We start from the raw sequence: 13,957 nt of genomic DNA, 5'->3' as shown, positions 1-13,957 counted from the left end.
GTCACTTTTTTTCATTCATAGGCCACCAGCACCGGGAGAGCTGTGGGGTGACAGGGAGGTGCCGCACATCCATGTGAAGTATTGAGTGCCCAGGGCCCAGCAGCTGACATGTCACAGTCACTCAGCTGCAGGTAAGAGCCTGGGACAGGCCCAGGGGGACGCAGTGCTGGGCTCTTTGCATTATGACATAGGGCAGTTCTTTGATGGCGCTGTAGCTCTGAGCAACACCACCTCCCTCTTCCACCGTGCTCAACAACCCTGACAACAACAAATCTTGCTTTGAAAGAGTGATAACACTGTGTCTGGAGCCAGCCTCAGGGCCAGGACCAGACCCAGAATCTTTCCCCTTAACAGCACAATGACCTGGGTCACGCTCACACCATATTAAACAGCCTAACATTTACTCAGAAAACTTTATTGTATCAAAATCCCACCTTACAAAAGTGCAAAGAAGAGTTGCTTTAGGCCCTGTGCCTGCCCTGCAGAGGGAGAGCAGGGTCAGCTGGGTAGCAGCCAGCCCCCAACAGCAGTCAGACACCTTCCAGCAAAATCCATCTTGGTCTGTGCTGCCACAATGCTGCAAGTGGGATTTTCCACCCCAAGATGCTGGTACAGGCTGGTGTGTGAGGAAACATGCTGTGGCCAGCAGGAGCCTCTGCCACAAGCAAATGACACGGTCCAGTGGTCACAGAGAGCAGGACACAGCAGCAGGACCTTGCCTCCTTCCCAGGTCAGCCCCAGGATCCACTCCCACCTCTCATAAGTGACATCCCAGAGCAGGGCAGGAGAGGAACCAGCTCTCAAGCACTTTTTTTTTTTTTTTCCCCAGGTGCCACATCCTCACCCCCTTGAAGAACTCTGCGTGTGGGATAAAACACTGTGAGTTAACCAGAAACTGTGCCAAGGGACTTTTTGTAAGGCACTGTGGGGGAATTCCTTCCCCACACCCTCCTCTGGGACGTTGCCAAGTGCCCTCCTGCTCCATGCACAGTTCCCCAGTGTCCCTGGCTTTAGCCATTGCCAGTCAGGAGCCGAACCAGGATTCCCACCAGCAGGACAGCGATGGCAGCAGCAGCAGCCAGCACACGGCGGAGGATCACGGCCCTCCATGGCACAGGGGGAAGAACAGGGACAACAACAGGCTCCTCCTGTGTGCTGAGCTCGTGGTCAGGCTCCCTCTCATCCATCACGATGCTCTCGGGCAGGACCGCGGTGTCCCCAGTGTTGGTGTCAAGGGAGGTGTAACCTGTGGGACACAGAGTGCTGCAGGGAGGCTGAGCTGTCCAGCCAGGGGCTTCCAGGCTGATGCTGCACAAGCACCTGTGATAGCCCTCAGGGTCCTTTCCCAAGGTTAGGGGACACTCTGACACAGCTGCAAGCTGCACCCCATTACTCAGTGAAGGAGAAGTGTCACTGGCCCAGGGCCAGCACCAGGAACTATTCTCTTTCCAGCTATTTGAGACTGCAGGACAGATATGGTTGCCATAATTGGGAAGGAAAGGAAGGGATTGGGTGAGGAACTTGGGCTCCCTGCCTGGTGTCAGGTCCAGCTACATACCCACAGCAGATGTTTTGTTAGCAGCTGTGCCATTGGAGTTCACATCTTCCACTTGTTCTTTCATTCCAGCTCGGACTTGAGCCTAAAAACACAGGGAAGAGTTGCTCTTCTCAGGGCAAGGGTGTCCTGCCCAGCCCAAAAAACCCTCCACTCTCCCAAGACAAGCATTCTCAGTACCAAACTGCTCCTCTGCTACAGAAGGACAGGCCCCAGTTCACTTCTGCCACCTCCCAGAGGGCTGTAGTGCTGTACTGAAACAGGAGTTAACTCGGCACCTTTCAAGAATTACCAGAGATAAGCACAATTCTCACCTCCTCTGCAGCTTTTCTCCAATCCATTCGGATGACAAAAGCCAAGAAGGAAAAGGCTTGCACGGAGATGCAAACGATCATTCCAACCCACAGACCTGCAGCAGTTGGGAAGTTACTTCAGGGAGGGCTTGAGGAAAACCCGCCTTTGCCAGTCACTGCCAGAATGCCCAAGGACTTCAGCCCAAGAACTTTCAAGGAAACAGCTCCTGGGGAAGCTTGGAGTAAGCCTGGATTTACTGGGACACACTCGGTGCCAGTCCCAAACACAGCAGCGTGCAATCCAACCTCACTGATCCAAAGGAAGATCTGGGCACGAGTTCCAGGGCTGAGCCTTTGCTCGACACAGCTCATGGAGGGCACACGTACCTAACACCCCCATCTTGGCTGCAAACATCAGGGAGATGCCGATGGGGAAGCCGATGGTGTAATATCCGACGGCGTTGGCGATGGCACCCAGCTTCTGCCTGCCCGTGCCCCGCAGCACCCCGCCACACGTTGCCTGAGGAGAGTGGGAACAGGGGTCACTGCCAGGTGACTCTTGGGTATGGCACAGCCCTGAGGACAGGGGAACCTACAGCACTGTCCCATCAAGCCAAGAGGGAGCAAAGCCACATTCTGGAGCATGTGGTGTGGGGCTCGTCGCGCTCCAGCTGCCAACACAGACACCGAGCAGATCGCAAAGAGCTTCCCCAGGTGCCTCCCCCAGGACATGACAGGAGGAAACAGGCCAAAAGTACTGTCTATTGAGTATCCCAGTGTGCTGGGAGAAGCTGGTATCTCTGAAGACACAGCTGCTCACTTGTGTTGCTTTGATAAACCAGTAAAAAGCTAGAGCCTTGGCCAGGGGAAAAGAGGAGGAAAAACTGGGATGTCTGCAGCAATGCACGGGGGGCACTGAGGTGTTACAGGTAACACAAGCAGTTACTTTGACAGGTTCTCAGTTTGCTTCTCTGGATCGTTTTAAGAGGTCCAGAGTGGGCTTCAGGCAGTTTTGCAACCCAAGCTGCAGAGAGGAATCACTCCATGTGCGAGAATACTCACTGCTGTTGCATCCAGCAAATGGAATGGACCGAAGATGAGCATCACTTTGGACACCAAGCTGACAATCTCCCTGTTGGGAAGATGGATGGACTGATCAGGGGAAGCAGCACCATCTGGGCTGTGGTTCTTACATATCTTCTTCATTCAAGCACATAGGCTGATCCCAGTTCCCTGATCCCAGCCTGCTACCATGGTAGTGTTCCAGTGTGAGAAGCAGCTGTGCTGCCCAGGGATGCTGGGAAATGGGGAGGAACCTTTGAAGAACGTTTGCCAGACAGGGGTTTATGAACTCTTATCTGTCAGCAGCTTCTGGGGTATAAATAACACCCTCCAAGAGGGCAATAATACTTAAAAAAAGCTGTTAACCCACGTGTCACTGGTGAAGATGTATCCCACCACGTCCCTTAGGCTCCCCAGTAATGCTGCAACCACCACAGCAAAAACTCCTGAAAGAAAAAGGAATAGTTAAATTGTTTCAAGGGCAGCACAACCTGCTCCTGACCCAGGCCCAGACCTCAGGGGCTCCATGTGGTGGGGACTGGACTTTGCTGACCTCAAATGATACTGCAGCAGAGGACAAGTGTGTTTTCCTCTCCCTAGATATTCCCTCTACCCTCTAGAGTGCGAGGACAGAACACTAAGCTGCATTTTTAATTATCAAAGCCTTTACACCAGGCTCATAACAGAAAAGATCAGTCAGGACCTTGCCTTGCCCAAAGGGTCCAAACAAGTGGGACTGGGTTCCTATGGGAGGTGCCCAGCTTTGGGGGAGGGAAATGGAACCATTTACTGATAATTGCCCTTTATTCTGCTCTGCAGGACTGCACTGACCTGTGCACAGCAGTGCAGTGATGCAGGAGGTCTTGGCTTGCTCCACATTCCCTGCTCCCAAGGCATTCCCCACTCTGACACTCGCAGCCACGCTGATGCCCAGAGGCACCTGAGAAGCAGGAGACAAGAGGAGGTGACAGCAGAGCCTGCAGTGATTTTCTTCTTCCCCAGTGGGGAATCTGGGACAAAATGGCATTGCTGCAGTGAAGGGATTTTCCATCTGCAGCACACCCTGGATGTGCAGGCTTGAGAGGCATCACCTGCCTGGCACCAGCCCCTGCTTCCCACCTCAGCACTGATCCACAAGGCCACTGTTTTGGGGTTCCTCCTAGGCCGTTTGGGCTTTCACAGCCCCAGCCCTTACCATGTATGCAACACAGGCAAGCTCGTAGATGACAGATTGTGCACCCAGCTCCACCACACTGATCAGCCCTGGAAAAGATTTGCCACCTCCTTCACTGGCTGAAAAGGAGGCATCCGTCCCCATGGAATAGATGGGAACACCTGCAGTGTGCTGCAAACCCAGCCCTGTAGGTGAGGAGGCTGCTGCTGCTGGCAGGGGGGTTCTGGGGACACGCTCAAGCAGCAGCCACCAGGAATCAGAGGGTAAAGAAGATTTGGACTCACCAGCCAAGAAGCTCCCAATCTCAAAGGTCCACCACTCAATACACAGCATGACCATGCCAGGCACTGCCAGCCAGATGAAGGAGCCCCAGTCCACGAGGCACTCCCTGCTCCAGCCTGACAGGAGGAGGTGAAGCAGAATGAACATTTGTTATCCATCTGCTCCCCTAAAGGGGAGCCACATCCACTCTCTGAGGACAACCACCCCTGCAGCTCACAGGACATCAGCCCAGGATTGTTGCTGTGCCACGCTGCATTCCTGAGACAGAATATTTGACAAGAATGTGTTTGGAGCTACAGTAAAGGCCTTGAGGACATGGCTACAGCATCTTTCCACTGTGAGGGGATGGCAATCCCTTAGTCACAATGCCAAATTCCCAGCACCAGACACTGGTATTCTGAGGGATTAGGATAGAACACTACCTCCCCAGGTCTTCACATGGATCTTCTTCCACCACATGTAGAGGATGAGGAGGATGACCTGGGTGTACTGAGAAACCATGTTAGCCCAGGCAGAGCCCCTGAGGAGAAAGACAGGCAGGTTACAAGTGACATCCTTGCCCACCTCCTCAGCCACAGCAGGACAGACCCCAGAGCACCCACAACAACCTTGCTGCAGATATGGGACAGACCCCTCCAGCCTCAGCTTTGCAGGCTAGGGGCTGGAAGGAGCGGGTGGCAGAACTGGGCACACAGGGAACCCCCTCATGCCCTGAGCAAAGCCCTGCACCCAGGGAGAGACTGTCCCCAGTTCTGCCCACACTTACACCATGCCCAGCTTCAAAGCATAGAGGAGGAAGGCGTTCATGGCCGCATTGAGGATGTTGGCTGCAATCCCTGTCACCACCTGAGGCATAATGATTTCCTGGAAGCCAAGGAGGAACTTTGGAATTTGCTTCCCCAAAACACAGCCCAAGCCCCATCCAGTGAACACAAGGGAGACCTCCTGCAAAGCCCAAGGAGAAAGCCAAGAAGGCAGCTCAGGTTCCAGGTGAGGCTGGGCTGTGTGAGACATGCAGAAGGCGACAAAGCAGAGCTCAGGAGCTGGTGCAACCCATAAAACACAGGGTTGGGAAGAAGGAAATGGAGCCAGCTAAGAGTGATTCCCATGAACCCAGCCAGGGCTGGCTCATCACACGTTCCTCAGCCCAGCTCTCCCCAGAACAGGGTGAACTTAGACCCATGTTCCTGGGGATACCTTTATTCTATGGCCAGAAGCTGGCTAATTATACAATACCTGACTCAGTAAATATCTTGTCAGCAGCTGGAACAGAAACGCCGCCTGCAAAAGTCAGGATTCAGTTCATTGCCACACTGTGGTTCAACAGCCAAGTGACCACTGAACACTGAGAGATCATCCCCTCTCCACCTTCTTCCAAAACCCCTGTGCTCCAGCTGAAGCCAGCACCCAAAACCAAGAGTGACAGAAAGCACATCCCATTCCCATTGGGAAGACAGATCATTCTCCAAATGGGAAATCTCCAGTGTTTCCTCATCATCATGGAAAGCCTAGAAAGCTTGGAAGAAAGGATAAACCTACAGAGCCTTACCCCACAGAGTCACTGGTTCCTGCCTCAGAGGAGGCAAAGCCCAGCAGCTGTGAGTGTGGGAACAGCTCCAGCCTTTATCTTGGGGCTAAGAGTGAGCTTGAAGGCCCTGGTTTCAGTGTCCATCACAAGTTACATGGCCACAGCAAAAGCTTTTGCACAGGAAGATGACAGATTCCCTGTTTGCTGGTCCAGCAGCTGCTGGCCTGTGCACATCTGGTAAGGCACAAGGTCAAGGGGCGCATTGTAAAACCCTAAACCTGCCCTGTGAGCCAAACAGCAAAGGCCCTCCCTCCTATCTCTAGTGTCAAGGGATAAAGAGCTTCTAAAAGCTTTAGCAGAGACTTACAGGAAGTGCTGGAATAAAGATCATCACGTAGAGCTGAGTTAACCTGGAAAGAGAGTTGTTTCCTCAGTTAATGATACAGCAAAGCAAGAGCCAAGCCAAACAGCGCTGCACTCAAGTTCCAGAGAGCCTTGATTTCAACACTCCATGGCAAATGCCTGATCCAGAAGGGCTGGATCTCACCCCTGACCTGGAGACCTCAGGGTCCTGTCGGATGAGCAGGAGGATCCTCTCAGTGTTGATGAAGAGAGCCCAGCAAGGGAAGCAGAACAGCAGCAGGATGAGGATGCCCCGCTGCAGGATGGTGCCCACCTGCTTCAGGTTCTTGCTGCCATATGTCTGGGTCAGGAGAGAGGATCAAGGTGGGCATCACAGGGAGCCAGAGGGGCTGGGGAAACACTCAGGGCAACAACAGGACAATTAAATGCCTTTGCCATGCCTTGCAGATATAAATATCAGGCTGGTTGCGTGTAATTTGCAGATTGCAAATCCCCTGGCACTCAGGCATGACCCAGGGCTCTTTGGGGAAGCAGCAGGCTCCAGACAGAGTGTTTGCAACCCTGTTCTGTCTGGCAGCTGCCACGGCCCTGCCCTTTGTGCCCTGATCACACTGCACAGGAGGGGACACACCACCAGCAAACACCCCCAGGCACAGGAAAGGGGGGGATGCTACTGACCTGGGTCATCAGTGTGTCACATGCTGAGGCTAAGCCAGAACCGATGGAGATCCCTGTCACGTTGATAACCTGGAGGAGAGACAGGGGAACCTGGCCCACAGCACTGCCTCCCTCCCAGCTGGGTGGGGAGACAGTTCTGCTACAAGTTTTTTGGGAAGTTTTCCAGTCCTTCTCTGTTTCTCAGTACAACACAATCTCGTTAACTAAACAGTGGGGAAAAGGATCTTCTAGCAAGGGGTGAAGATCTGAAGCACCACAAGAAATGGTGCTTGTCCTGGCTACATGCCCAGGGCTGGTGGGTTCAGGGAGCTGGCCAGAGGCTCTCAAGTGCTGACCTTGCACTGGCACAGGCACTCAGTGCTCAGCTCCCCTCTCCTGACTGTGCTCAGGGCAAAAAAATAAAAAAAGAAAAAAGAAGAAAAAAAAAAAACCAGGGCCCTCACATATACATTCCTACAGGTCTGGTTTTTTTTAGTTCCTTTTTTTTTTTTGTTGACACATAATATGTTTTAAATCCAGGGGGGACTGGAGCAATACGTACGGACACAGCCAGGGTCACAGCATCCAGCTCAGCTTTCCCCAGGTGGCCACAGAAGATGGAGCTGACCACACTGATCAGGAACCCCAGCAGCTGGGCAAAGAACTAGGATGAGAGGAGAAGGAGATGGTGAGAGGAGGACCTGTTAGGGCATGTGGAACACTGTCCCTCCCCCAGGAGATGGACTATGAACACTCAGGTTTCCTCATGTTTCTGTCCATGCCTCGAGGCCAGGGTTCTGCTGAGGTCCTGGGAACCTGTCCCTGCTTGCCAACACTGCTGGGCAGGGGAGGCAACTCCAGGACTTAACCAGGCTCTTAGTAGCTTTGTATTTCAAATCTAACATCTACCTGCCCTGTGATATTTTGGTGTTACACAGGCAATCTGCCAGATGACCCCATTTAAGAGAGGCTTCACTAGAAATCCACTTTCCCAGGATGAAGACTGGGAAAATAAAACATCCCAGTGCTTTTCCACATCTGTGTGTGTCTGTGGAAAACCATCCTCCAAAACCACAACATCCTCTGCTCCTGGAGAGACACCAAGGCCAGCATGCGTGGTCCTTGCCAGCAGTGTGTAACAATGCTGCAGCAGAGATTGCACTCCACACGTCGTTTTCCCTTGGCAAGAGGACATCCCCCTTACAGGCATTCAGGGCACAGAGTCATGGCACAGCTTCAAACAGATGGCAGGAGTAAGGGACATTTATACCCACTGAGGACTGGGCACAACTGGAAACCATGTCCAGGAGCTGTTCACGCTCCTTCCCACACAGCAGTTGGAAAGACAAGAGCCCAGAGCTGCTGGAAAACTAGCTCTGAGGGGTCAGAGGAAGAGCAGAACAATCCCTTCTCCTCTGCAGACCTCCCACTGCTGCCTACAGAAGCAGTCCTGCTGCCATGCCCAGGCATGTTCGACCTACTGCTGTGAGTAATCCCCACAGGACGGGTCTGTACCTCCAGCATCATCCCAGCACGGCGTTTATCATGAAGTGATCATTAAAGGACAGCCGTAGGATTGGGTTTGAGGTGTCTGTGGACGTGGAGGAGCAGGCTGTGCTGTAGGCAGGATGGTTGAGGAGACTGGGAGGGCTTGATGTGTTCAGCTACAGAAACAAACTAGTCTAGACTTCCTCTGCTGACTGAACATGGCAGGTCAGGGATTTGATGTCAGGGAGGATGCCTCTGAGAAGCTTAACAGTTGGTACTTATTTACCAGATATAGCAGAAGACTAAAAGTGCAAAATTTCACACGTGAGTGATTAAGACCAGGGCTGTGCTGCATGGTTACCCTTTGTGGAAGCATCTGCAAAACGTGCTCAGCACTGTCTGTGCCAGCTACCAAAGGGTCCATTTTCCTCCACAGGGTCCAGACAAATGGAAAACAGCAGTTCCAGTCCGGGGAGGATTTCAGGAGCCAAAGGGCTGACACAGAGCCCGCTGGAAGGGCCAGCCGAGCACTAAGCAGAGTGACTCAATTGTCACCCAAGGTGTGAGCGGCAGTGGCAGTGCCAGGGCTCAGGCGTGATTTCACAGAGCAGTTTAACAGTTTAGTCCCCCATCCCCGAGCCCACCACTGCTCTTCTACAGCCACGCTGCAGGGACCACGCTGGGCAACAGCAAGAGCGCCGGGGGCAAAGAATAAGGATCCGGGAGCCAAGCCGGGCATGTAGAGTGGCGGAGGGACCGCGCTGTGGCCCCGGCGCGGCCGGGAGGCACATTCCCGGTCTGGCAGAGCCGTGCCCAGAGGCTGGAGGCAGCCGAAACCCTGCAGCACGGGACCAGCAAGGCCCGAATTCTCCCTCCTGAGCATCCCGGAACGCCCGGCGAGCGCTGCCCGGCTACATCCCCCCCACCCTGGGACGCGGTCCCGTGTCCCCCGCGTCCCTCCCAGTCTCACCCCGCCTAGAGTCTCACCACGGGCCCCGCCAGCCGGGCCAGCTCGAAGCACTCGTGCCGTGCCCCCGCGGGCAGGAGGCGCCGGGCGCCCCGCAGGCACCGCGCTGCCGCCATCGCTCCGGTACCGCCCGCGCCGCCCCCGCCCGCTTATGGGCACGGCCCGGTCGCCTCCGCCCCCGGGGCCGAGGGGCTGTGGGCGGGGCGGAACGGCTCGGTATGGCTCGGTATGGCTCGATACGGCTCGGCACGGCTCGGCACGGGAAGCTCCGTGCGCCGGGTCAGGGCTGGGACGCTCCGCCGAACGGGAGCGGGACTCCCGTGTCGGTAGCTGGGGATTCTCCGTGTTGGCCGGAGCCAGAGCCCATCGCGGGGGTTTTTTGGCGGGGTTGGGGATCCCCTTTTGGTGTTGGTGGTTTGGGGATCTGCTGTGCAAAGAGAAGGGGACCTCCTCCTGTTTGTTCACTGACATCTGGAGCTCTCCTGCACATCGGATCAGGGGTGGGGATCCCCTGAGGAGACACGTGTTGATCAGGGGGTCACCAGAGGTCCAGAGATCCCCACGTGGTGGTTATGGACTGGGGAACCCCCTAAACCATGGTTTAGGACCCCCTAGGTGCTGTCTGTGAGGTGGGCTCCCTAACAGAGGTGCTGTGAAAGGCAGGAACAGGACATCTGAGCAAAAGAATGTCCCCTCTGCCATCAGCATCATGAGAACAATGGAGGGCAGCCGGCTCTGAGCAGCCTCTCCTTCTCCTCCATCCACTCAGCAGCACCTCCTGAGCAGGGATTGTCCCTGATCCAGGGATTGCCACCCAGCAGGCCGGTGCCCAGTGGTGCGGCTGGCAGGGTGAGGAGGTTGGAATGGTTCTGTTTACCCAGATTTGTTTTGGGTCAGAGGCTGGGTGAAATTTTACCTAAGTGCAGGTAGTTGTAACCAAGAAGCTGTAACCAAACCTATTGCTAATGCATGGAAAATTACAGTGGAAAGTGGGTCTCGTTTTTCCAGCTGTTTAAATGCTGCCCTGGTGCCTTATAGCTGTGTCACCAGCCTGAAATGTAATGTCTTGTTAATGTTTCACTTATCCCCTGCCCCTTCAAATATGATGTGACATCATGAAAAATTGCATAGTAGTAGTGGTGAATCACAGTCTTTCTGATTTTATATGCCTTGATGAAATCAGGGTATTTCCAGACAAAAAGAGTGCTCCCCTCAATGATTTTCCCCTCCTCTCCTGTGGCCAGTGGGTGCATGATGGTGCTGCAGAGGCAGCTCTGAAGAAACAGAAGTGGTTTTGGGAAAAGGTGATAACTGGCTGTGGTGTGACTGTCACCAGCCTGGCTGTGAGGTGGCCTGAGGGTTCCTGCCGTCCCCTTATCTCCCGTGGAGGCAGAGGGGAAATGATAAGGCTGAGATGGTGCTATTCATGGTCCTAAACGAGCAGTGCAAGTGTGAGTCCCTTTGAAGTTTGCTGGTGACCCTGCTGAGATCAATACCCTGGTCTGGTGAAGAGCTGGGAGAGAATCGGGCAGAAACCTGGGGGGAAAGGACTTTGAAAATAAAAAGGCCCACCTTTACAAGCCTGGGGAGAAAAGTTCCTTCCTAGTCCCAGGAGCCAGGTCCTGGACTAGGCCCCAGAGAACCAAACACACACAGAAGGGCTGTGACTGAAATCACTTTCCTTGCGTTTTGCTGGTGTTGTTTGAAATTCTGGTTGCTTTCAGAAGCGCTGTTTTGTGTTTCCGTGGTTACACGTGGATTCCCAGTCCTGCTGGGAAGTGGCAGAAGGGGCACCCCAGGACCTGGCTGGATGAGCAGGGGTGCCCTGAGACCTTCCTCATCACTGGTACAACAGACCTGGCACTGCCTCTGTGGCAGGGACAAGGACCTTGCCAGCTGCCCGATGGGATTCAGCAGGACTCATCTTCAGGAGGCACAGAGGATGAGGAGGGTTAAAGGTACCACCAGCTACCCTCAGCAATGCGGATATTAACAGGATTGCAACATCAGCTCGAGGAATTTGGAGGGTCAAATTCCACGCGGTTGTTTTAGACCTCCAGTGAATCTGTAGCAGCATTTTGGGAGGCTGATACCTTAACACAGGACCGTTTAAAGTAGTTAATGTGTGACCAGCCACAATCCAGCAGGAGCAGGCAGATGGCCTGTCCTGCTGGAGCTGGTTCTGGCAGCTGGGACACTGTGTGGTTCCCAGTGATGCTGATATGTCTCCAGAAGGAAAAATCTGAGAGAAGGATTGCAGTTGACTTGCATCATGTGCAGAGCAGAATTAGCCCTTGTTTTCCCTGTAGATTCCCAGCAGGATGGCTACCCTGGGCTTTCTCTGGATATGGATGTCCATAATCTGAAACACAGCCAGCATCTTGCTGCTAAAATACACCCCACAAATGTACTCGTGATTAAGAGCGGCCCAGTAAGGAGAATGTCAGGACACAACGGATTCATGTTAAATACTGAAATGTTTGAAGTGTGTCCCTTTCCTTTAGGAAATAAGAAACTTTCCTTTGCTGCTGGCTGATCTCCACATACTGTGGGAAATTCACTGCCCTCAGTGCAACGTGGAATTCAGAATGTAGCTGAACTAAAATCTTGAAGAGCCTTTTGCAATCAAATTAGTTTTACTGTGAGTGTCATGCCATAGAATCGGATGATCAGAGCAATAAGTGGGTAATTTAGGGTAACTCTGCTGTTTAAGTGCCACATCCAGATGGTTTTTGAACATTTCCACGGACGATGACTCCACCACTAACTACCCTGGCAGCCTCTTCTAGGGCTCGACCACCCTTTTGCTGAAGAATCTTTCCCGAATATCCAACCTGTTGTTACCTGCGACGACAGACTGACCCACACCCGGCTAGAATCTCACTCCAGGGAGTTGTGGAGGGCCATAAGTTCCCTTTGAGCCTTCGCTGCCCGGTGCCGGTCCCCGCTTGCCGTGCTCGGTGTTCCCGGCAGATGGCACCGGAGCCCCGCGGCTCCGAGGTCCCTCCAGGCACTCCCGCAGCACCGGGAGCGAACTGGTAGGAGGCGGGTGGGGGACACACACGGATCCCTTTTTCCAGCCGTTCTCGTCTCCGCTTCTCGGGCTGGGAGCTTTTAACCCTGCTTCATTTCGTCAGTGTTTGTATTTTTCAAGACCCTAATAAGCACCGGGTGTCTATTACGGGGAAATTCCAAGGTGTGCAAAACATTTGCCAAATATATTTTTTGGAAAAAAAAAAATAATACTTGCTAAATACTTCACTGAAAAGTATAGTGTGTACTAGTCAACCCGGGTGTAATATATTAAAAAAAAAAAAAAAAACAAAAAACCAACAAATCCAGCACCTATAAAAAAATAAGTAGGAGTTAGAAAAATGCAGATAGGAACTGGCTCTGTACAGACAAGAAACTGCTTATTAAAACCCTTGGGATGCTGTCCTGACTCTTTAATTCCAGTGTCTCAAGCTGGTTCTCAAATGGGCATCCTGAATCTGTGATTCTGCTGCAGAACAGCACCTGGACAAATACTCACCCACCACATTTTAAGCTCTCTCATGGTGTAACTTCGGTTCAGTCACACCTCACCTTGTGATTTTTTTTTTCATTAAGAACAGTCGTTTCCTCATTTTATTTTATTGTTTCTTAAGAGACAAATGCTTTTGACTTGTTCTGTATTTCAGAGCATCTTCCTCCTGATTTTTCCACTAAAAGCAGGGCCACACATATTAACTGCAGCCATAAATATTATTTTTACAGCAGAATATTTATCTTGCTGCATGAGTTGGTTGAGTTCAGGGTTGCAGACTTAAAAAACAGCTTTCCTGCCCCGAAGAACTCAGAGAGTTAATTAAGGCAGATAAGGCAGGACAAATAAAAACAAGACAAAACTTCTCCTGCTTTGAACCACCTCTAGGGAGCAGGTCTTGGCAAGAGAAAAGAGAGATTGTAAAGCCGTAATAATAATAATAATTAATTGTATTTATAAAGCATCCCCTAATGGCTCTGGATGCTGCACAACAATTTTAAATAAAATTGAAAGCAACAACAGTAATGAGAAGCCAGATAAGGAAGAGTTGTAAAAATAAAGGTGTTTACTGCAGATAGTAAGATTTCAGTGTGCTGTTTTTGGTCTCTTCTGCAGCATAGACACACGGACATCAGTCAGGAGCAAGTGAGGATCCTGCAGTGAATTCTGCAGGCTTGCAGATTGCAGACTTTGATTAAAAAGAGCAAATACATTTTCAGCCTGGTTTGCATGTCACTGTCTCTGCTTTGTTTCCTTTCTGTATCCCAGCCAGGCAGACAGTGTAACTCAATGCAGCCCAATTTATGCTTATGCTTCTGGATCGGCTTTGAGGTTTTTCTGCCTGCATTTGATAGAAGTAAATATGTATTTATGTTAGATTTTGGAAACAAAGAAGGGAACAAATCTGTGGGCTTTGGAGAGGCTGGATCTACTTTCATGGGACCAGCGGGAAGTCACAGAATAGGTTGGAAGGGACCTTTTGGAAGGAGTCCTGGCTGAGGGAGTTGGGGGTGTTTCGGCTGGAGAAAAGGAGGCTCAGGGGTGACCTCATAATTCTCTCCA

The 13,957-nt window shown here is 52.3% G+C and overlaps 1 protein-coding gene across 1 annotated transcript; it reads right to left on the bottom strand.

Moving 5' to 3' along the window:
• Positions 1–1,010: 1,010 nt before the first annotated feature.
• Positions 1,011–9,485, bottom strand: LOC134052597 (multidrug and toxin extrusion protein 2-like). Its single transcript, XM_062507133.1, has 17 exons — positions 9,390–9,485; positions 7,477–7,578; positions 6,936–7,004; positions 6,449–6,597; positions 6,262–6,304; positions 5,603–5,647; positions 5,133–5,230; positions 4,789–4,886; positions 4,369–4,482; positions 4,106–4,173; positions 3,742–3,850; positions 3,281–3,356; positions 2,911–2,980; positions 2,236–2,368; positions 1,870–1,964; positions 1,559–1,640; positions 1,011–1,246 (listed from the first exon to the last, which is right to left on the bottom strand). Exons 1-17 carry the CDS (start codon positions 9,483–9,485, stop codon positions 1,011–1,013), a joined length of 1,683 nt encoding a protein of 560 aa, XP_062363117.1.
• Between the last annotated feature and the right edge of the window lie 4,472 nt (positions 9,486–13,957).

The sequence above is a fragment of the Cinclus cinclus genome, chromosome 22, assembly GCF_963662255.1.
Source record: "Cinclus cinclus chromosome 22, bCinCin1.1, whole genome shotgun sequence".
NCBI classification, from domain to species: domain Eukaryota; kingdom Metazoa; phylum Chordata; class Aves; order Passeriformes; family Cinclidae; genus Cinclus; species Cinclus cinclus.
Note: the sequence above shows the minus strand (reverse complement) of the source record. Positions and strands in the feature narration are given on the sequence as shown.

Coding starts and splice junctions, on each gene's coding strand:
- LOC134052597 (XM_062507133.1), bottom strand. CDS start 9,485: ATGGCGGCAGCGCGGTGCCTGCGGGGCGCCCGGCGCCTCCTGCCCGCG. Junction 6,305..6,448: donor CAGGACCCTGAGGTCTCCAG/GTCAGGGGTGAG, acceptor CTCTCTTTCCAG/GTTAACTCAGCTCTACGTGA. Junction 4,887..5,132: donor GCTTTGAAGCTGGGCATGGT/GTAAGTGTGGGC, acceptor CTTTCTCCTCAG/GGGCTCTGCCTGGGCTAACA.